Source organism: Lutra lutra, chromosome 2 (assembly GCF_902655055.1).
Source record: "Lutra lutra chromosome 2, mLutLut1.2, whole genome shotgun sequence".
NCBI lineage: Eukaryota > Metazoa > Chordata > Mammalia > Carnivora > Mustelidae > Lutra > Lutra lutra.
The window spans coordinates 28,291,515-28,298,644 of NC_062279.1; the positions used below are offsets into that span (position 1 = coordinate 28,291,515).

At 46.1% G+C, this 7,130-nt stretch overlaps 1 protein-coding gene across 3 annotated transcripts in view; it reads left to right on the forward strand.

Annotated features, from left to right (window-relative positions):
• FAT1 (FAT atypical cadherin 1) overlaps positions 1 to 1,904 on the forward strand; it is a 126,582-nt gene extending 124,678 nt beyond the window's left edge. For all 3 annotated transcript variants that reach the window (XM_047716675.1, XM_047716690.1, XM_047716684.1), the window contains one exon: positions 453 to 1,904. In XM_047716675.1, the coding sequence (XP_047572631.1) occupies positions 453 to 1,081 (629 nt within the window). In that variant the 3' untranslated portion in view covers positions 1,082 to 1,904. The remainder of the gene's footprint in view (positions 1 to 452) is intronic.
• The last annotated feature ends 5,226 nt before the right edge of the window (positions 1,905 to 7,130 follow it).

Here is a 7,130-nt window from a genome sequence, read left to right on the forward strand (position 1 = left end):
TGGAAGCATGCTTTGTTACGTACCTTTATTAATGTCTGTAAAGGAATTTTATTTTATAATGTTAGCATGTCACTGTGTCCTGAGCCTGAACTGATCCCCCTTCGGATAGAGCAGTGGGTCCTGAAGGGCTGATGGGAAGCGCTTGTTGGAAAGTACCTGTCCTTCAGATGCCGGCACACTGCTTCTGTTCAGACTTGTTTGCTTTCCTTGAAAGTTAGGCATCTACGTGAAACTGTAGGTCCCCTTTTTGGAACTAGAGCCTAGTTCAGAGAGGTGGTCAAAACTCCGTCAGGGTGAGGGGGGCAGCGGGAGGCCCTCAAAGCATTGAGCAGAGGTTTCCGCAGGGAGGAACCCGTGGGAAGCCTTTGCGCTTGTTCTACACTGAGCTCTTTATGCACTGGCACAGACAGCGGGGAGGAAAGGCACTGAAATCTGTTCTCTCTCCTACCAAGGCTATCACTGGGATACGTCGGATTGGATGCCGAGCGTTCCTCTGCCAGATATACAAGAATTTCCCAATTACGAGGTCATTGACGAGCAGACCCCACTCTACTCAGCAGATCCGAATGCCATCGACACAGACTATTACCCCGGAGGCTACGACATCGAGAGCGATTTCCCACCGCCACCAGAAGACTTCCCCGCGCCTGACGAACTGCCGCCCTTGCCTCCGGAATTCAGCGACCAGTTCGAGTCCATACACCCTCCCAGAGACATGCCCGCCGCGGGCAGTCTGGGCTCCTCCTCGCGAAACCGGCAGAGGTTCCACTTGAATCAGTATCTGCCCAATTTCTACCCCGTCGATATGTCTGAACCTCAAAAACCAGGCGCCGGCGAGAACAGTCCGTGCAGAGAACCCTATGCCCCCTTCCCTCCAGGGTACCCCAGAAACTTTGACGCCCCGCCCACAGAAACCATGCCCCTGTCCGTGTACGCCTCCACGGCCTCCTGCTCTGACGTGTCGGCGTGCTGTGACGTGGAGTCGGAGGTCATGATGAGTGACTACGAGAGCGGGGAGGACGGTCACTTCGAGGAGGTGACGGTGCCCCCGCTGGATGCGCAGCAACACACGCAGGTGTGACGCTCAGCCTCCCCCCAAAGTGCCTGGACCTGAACGAACCTGGAGCTGGTTCTGTACGTGATCTTCCGCATCGTTCTCCGCAGCAGTGCTTCAGCGCTTTTCTTTCCTTTTCTTCTTTTTGGGTGAGCTACGATGGGCATGGCTGCACTGAGTCACGCACCTCTGGACAAGTTCGCCCTTTCTGGTGTCCGAACCTACTGTAACGGGAGGAGGTTTCCCTTGGCCGTGCCATTTCCGAACCTCTGTCTGCATTTACATGTGTCTGTTAAAATAATGAAACAAAAAATCAGTCCTATCACCTTGTTAGCATGATTCATGTATTTATATAGATTTGATTATTTTAATTTTCTTTTTTTGTAAATTTTATGTACAGATTTGATTTCTCATAGTTTTAACTAGGTTTTTCAATATATTTGGTACATTTGTTTTTGACCGAAATTTGGTGGTGTTAGCGTCATTACCTAGCACCCTGATTTTTTAATATAACCAGGGTTTCATTATATGTCCTCTTCCACTGAAGTATGACATTTCATTAAGACATTTCAATATAGTCTTTGATTTCTAGCTGTACATAGGAGGAGGAAAGATCTTCCACATGGACATGTCTTAAATGAGTTACTGTATTTTAGAATTATAAACATTTTTCATTACTGGAAAGAGTAATGGGGACCTTCATTACAAAACCATCACGACACAACCAAAACCATCATGACACAGTTTTTATAGTGTCTGTATATTTGTGATGCAACAGTCATGTAAAGGTTTTTACTGAAAACTACCATTAGCCAGTCTTTCTTACTGACAATAAATTATTAATAAAATACTTTAGCGTTACTGCCTGTTTTTCCTGTGTTTAGAACCTTGTTTAGGATTTAAAGAGGAGTTGACAGAGAACGCCGGACGGTGTAGAGAACTTAGGGTTTTGGGGCCTTCGATGTGAAGGGCCCAGATGCCAAACCAGGTGGTACTTACAGATGTAGCCACTAGGTGGCAGTACATGGCCGCTTGAGCCTGCTCAGAGTTCCAGGTGTAAGCCCAAGACCCTGCTCTTTTCTGCGTTTTCCAACTAAAACTTCAAGAAAACTTTCCTTTATACATTTTCTCAGTATTTGTTGGGTATCGTTTAAAGGCTTCTATGGTCTTCACCTCTGACTTTATCAAAGTATAAAGCATTTTATCTTCTGTAATCGAGGAACACCTACTTGTGTATGATTTAGTCTGAAACCAAGAAGCTATTTGCCATGTGGATACAATGAAATTGGTACTTAGTACCTGCCCTGTGTCCTATGACATGCAGGATAGATTCAGGCGCTCTCAGAACTTCAGAAAGCTACTTTCTTCAAGTAAATGAAGTAAATGCCTTCTTTGCTTTACCAGAGGAGAGCAGGTGCATAGTCTGAACATCAGACTGGCTCTGATAACAGAGAAACGGCACCCTCATACCTTCTGCTGTATCGAGGTGCAACTCGGAGCAGTTTCCTGTTTCCCTGTTCATATGTTTATGTTAGGCTTCTGGGGTCACTAATTTTTTTTAGGAATTGCGTATTAATGCAGCATGATGTTCAAGGAAGACCTTGTAACTGTTAACCCACCTCCATGTAGTTAAACCCTGACTTTTGGATTAATGCACATACAGGGTTCACACTGTTTTGGTGGTGGTAACACTGCTGCACTAAGTGTAGAACATGATGTTTATTTCCATTTACCTTGCTACTTTCCCTTTTTCTGAAACAGTTGCCTTAATTTTTCTTTTACTTTTCAAAATCTGAAGCTATTTCATTAATTTATCCAAAAGAATTTTTTGGTCACCTACTGTATGTGATTGTTCACAAAAGGACAAAAACCCCTACCTTGTCTGCTCCCTGTCAGGGCATATACACAGTGGTGTGCGGGGTAGGGGAGGCTGCTAAAAACCACAGGTGGGCTCTGCGCTGCGTGGGGTGAGGCCCAGGCTCCTCCCTGCCGCCCCGAGGGCTGTGCGGTCAGAGTCTGGATGCGAGGAAGCTTTGGTAGAACTCTGGGAAATCCTGCTCTGTCTCCTCCTCCTGTGAGTTGGTTTCTGTGAAATATAAAGTGGTCAGGAACTGGATCATCTTCGCAAAATTAGCTTGAATTCCTATTGAGTTTTCAGTGACTTCATAGACATCTAGCGGTTAGGTTTATAATCTGTCAGACCTGGAAAACTACCCCAGCGCCCATCCACCACCCCCAGCCTTGCTCCAGTTCCGGGTTCCCTTCCACTGGCCACCTCCACCTTCTCCCAGCTCACTGACTCCGCTCTGTAACCTTCTGAAGGTCAACGTGGGCTGCTCGTTCTGTTTTGCAGACTGGCGTGGACTTTCTGATCACTGTTCATCAGAAGCATTAGGTTCAGTTTCAATTAGTGCACCAGCTGAGAGCAAGTTATTTGTCAGAATTTCATTTCCTCACGGCAATTCACTGCCTCTTCTGCAAACAGAATGAGCCACTTGGAAAGAATGACAAGTATTTTTTTTTCCCCCAAGAAAACCTCTGCTTATGTGAACCCTTAGGGAATGAATATACTTGTCCCCGTGCTGTCAGAAAGTGTGGCCCTAGAAGAGGCTAGGTTTTCAAAGGATGCTAGACACAAAATGTGTAATGTTTGAATGCAGATGTCATTGGACCTAATAGATCTAATAGATCTCATAGATCTAATCTCTATCTCTAATCTCTAATCTCATAGATGTAATCTCTAATAGATCTAATAGATCTCACAAAGAGCTACAAGTGCAGGGTCTCTAGGAGACATGACAGATAGCTCAGTGGCTCTAAACCAGAGCCGTTATCCAGTTGTCTCAAGAAGTAAAGAGAAATTCTCAATGTCTAACGATGGTTGCTTCAATTAATTGTAATGTTTGTAAGTACCACCTAACAGTTTAGGATACGGGAAGAATACAGGAGGAGGAACAAACCCTCATCTACCCCGGTGCTGTGTCAGCCTCTTCAGGCCTGTCAGAGACTGAGAAGCACAGCCCCACCTCCTTGCCAGATACGGAATATTAACCCCTGCCAATGAGGATGGCAAACACTTTTCAATGATGTTCTTGTGATTTGTGTTTTTAGGTAATTACCTTAATTGAGTCTTTCCCTTCTTTCAAGGGTAAGTATACTTTTAGTAGAGGCTTTAAGATAGGGTGTAGACCTCACTAAAATTTCTTTAAACCGAATGTGTAAAATGCACAAAGCTTCTCCAACTAAAAAGCTCTTACTGGATTGAGATTTTTTCTAATAATCTCAAATGCTAAGTTTTTACTTCTAATGGGGAATTTCACAAGATTTAAAACGTTTTGAAAAAGATTTAAAAATACACTCTGGTCATTGGAAACTGTGGTCTGACCTTTAATTTCTGTGCCATAGTTTTGAGTCACACTGGGGTTCTGGAGCTACCCTCCCGATGAGTGTCAGAGCTCGGTTTCTTCTTTACTGGATTAAGAGCAGCAGCGAACACCTGTGTCTGCACCATGCTTTAAGAGCTGTGGCTACATAACCCTTACAACCCCCATGTGGGGGGATGGGGGAGGATCTCATCTCTTGTCATCGTTTACAGTTTATGTAAGAGAAACAGACATTTGTCTGCCGCGAAGCTGGCAAGCGGTAAAGGCCCATTCAGCCTGGGGGGTCTGAGGGCAGAGCCCACCCTCCTCACCAAGACCTGCTACCCCACCCGGCAGGTGCTCTGCTTCCCCGAATGCCCTGCCTCGGGGAAGCAGGGCATTCCAGGACAGGTTCAGACCGCAGTCCACACCCCTGCTTAGGTAGCTCTGCATATCTCGGGTTCGGTTTAGCTCCGTTCGCGGGAGGGCTCCTTTTTAAAACTGGTTTCTCGGGGTACACTTGAAAACTCCCATGCCTTCCGGCATCAGCAGTTGGATACTGCTGGCTTTTGAGCCACAGACCTCAAAGTTCAAAGCTGCGTCCTGCCGCTCATTGGCTGTATGATGAAGAACAAACTTGTATTTAGGTGCTTCCTTTGAAAAGGAGGTGTGAGCCGTCAGTGCCACACAGGAGCTCCGCAGAATCAAACCAGCGATCTAAATGAGGGTCCTTAGGAGACCTGCTTACATTCCATTCTGCAATTAGTAACTCTTTGAATCTATCCAGTGGCCCCCCTCCCCTTTAGCATTCCCACTTTCCAGATCAGGAAACCCCAACACGAGATAATTTTCTGAAGGTCACTCCACAGGTCAGTGTTGGGACTGAAATCCAGAGCCCTGACTTGGTCTCAAAGCTCCATCCCCAGCCTTCCCTCTGAAGCATCACTGAAGCGAACCGGCCTGCATGCGCAGAGCTCCTCACCAGCATTCTGGCACAAAGTAGATGTTCACCAAACGCTTTTGCTGCTGTTACTCTTTCCTCCCTCACTGCCACCCCAGTCTTCAAACAGGTATTTTAATAGTTTATTTTTAAGATGTATCAGATGGAAGTTTCATATCTGGGGGGTGGGCAGAAGGAGAGGAGGAGAAAGAATCCATGCCCAGTGCAGAGCCTCACGCGGCTCAAGCTCACAACCCTGAGAACTTGAGCCAAAATCAAGATGCTTAACTAACTGAGCCACCCAGGCATCCCTGAAAGTTTCGTTGACTTAGTGCCTTTATAGAACATGCTCTAATTCAAAGAAGCTTCCTAACCCAGTTTAGATTTGATTAATAACCTCGAATCCAAGAGAGTTTGGGCCATTTGCATCTTCGTTGTTTTCTACGAAGTCAGTGCATTCCACGCTAGAGACCGGACGACGTGGGGTCAGGTAAAGTCTCAAGATGCCAGTTTTGGGTGCCTGGGTGGCTCAGTGGGTTAAGCCTCTGCCTCCAGCTCAGGTCATGATCTCAGGGTCCTGGGATTGAGTCCCACATTGGGCTCTCTGCTCAGCGGGGAGCCTGCTTCCCCTTCCCCTCTCTGCTTGCCTCTCTGCCTACTTGTGATCTCTGTCAAATAAATAAATAAAATCTTAAAAAAAAAAAAAAAGATGCCAGTTTTGCTGCTCATTCATCCAGAAGTTGTTTCTGAGTATCTTCTCTAGTCAGTGAAGGCCAGAAGCATCGTGTTTGCCATTCGGTGAAGGATGGGCAAGACTAAGTCCCCAGTCTTAGTAATGAGATGAGTGTTTGGGGTCACGTTTACAGCTTGCTCCCCTGTGTCTTATTTTTCTACCTGCTTCATTTAACAAAATAAAAGTATCCTCTCCGTTCACCTGGGATTCAAACTGTAGTGCTCCTGAGGCTCAGGTGCCCGTCCTCACACTCTGTCTCTTGTCTCCATCCGTACATCCATCCTTCCTTCCTTCCATCCATCCTTCCTTCCTTCCATCCATCCATCCTTCCTTCCTTCCATCCATCCTTCCTTCCTTCCATCCATCCATCCTTCCTTCCATTCATCCTTCCTCTGTCCATCCTTCTTTCCTTCCATCCTTCCTTCCATATATTCATTCATTCATTCATTCATTAGTTCAAATTATCTTCTGCGTTGCCTTAACAAACACTGGTCTAGCCTACCCTTTGCTATACCCTACCCGCATAAAAGTGGACAAAACTTGCTAATGAGCAGTCGTGTAGCCTTTGAGGAAAAACAAATTTCAGTGTGGTCAAGGGCTGTGTTCCATGCAGCAACATATATTGACCAAAAACTGAACTACAAAGTTGAAGCCTCTTTCTCCCAACTCCTAAAGCATTCTAGACTATGTCAACGCTGAAATAGCAGCATTTTTAGCATTTTAGTTCACTGAAGCGAACCGGCCTGCATCATCCCTCTAGCCGGTTCATCCTTCCTACTGGAAATGTTATAATACACACTTTGGAATTTGATCACGAATTGACTGGCATTTTTCTGCCTTCTCAGCGTGCCTCCTAAAGACCCAAGAAACATAAAGGTATGGTGCCTCAGACCATAGCTACCTCTGGGGTCCACACATGGGGTCCCTGAGTCAAGAGGGAAGTCTCAGGACTTTCTGGCCAAACCAGCCCCTCACTCGCCAATTCCAATTCCAGGTGGTCTGTTCTCATACAAGCACGTAACTGTCCCTTTACTTCACTGA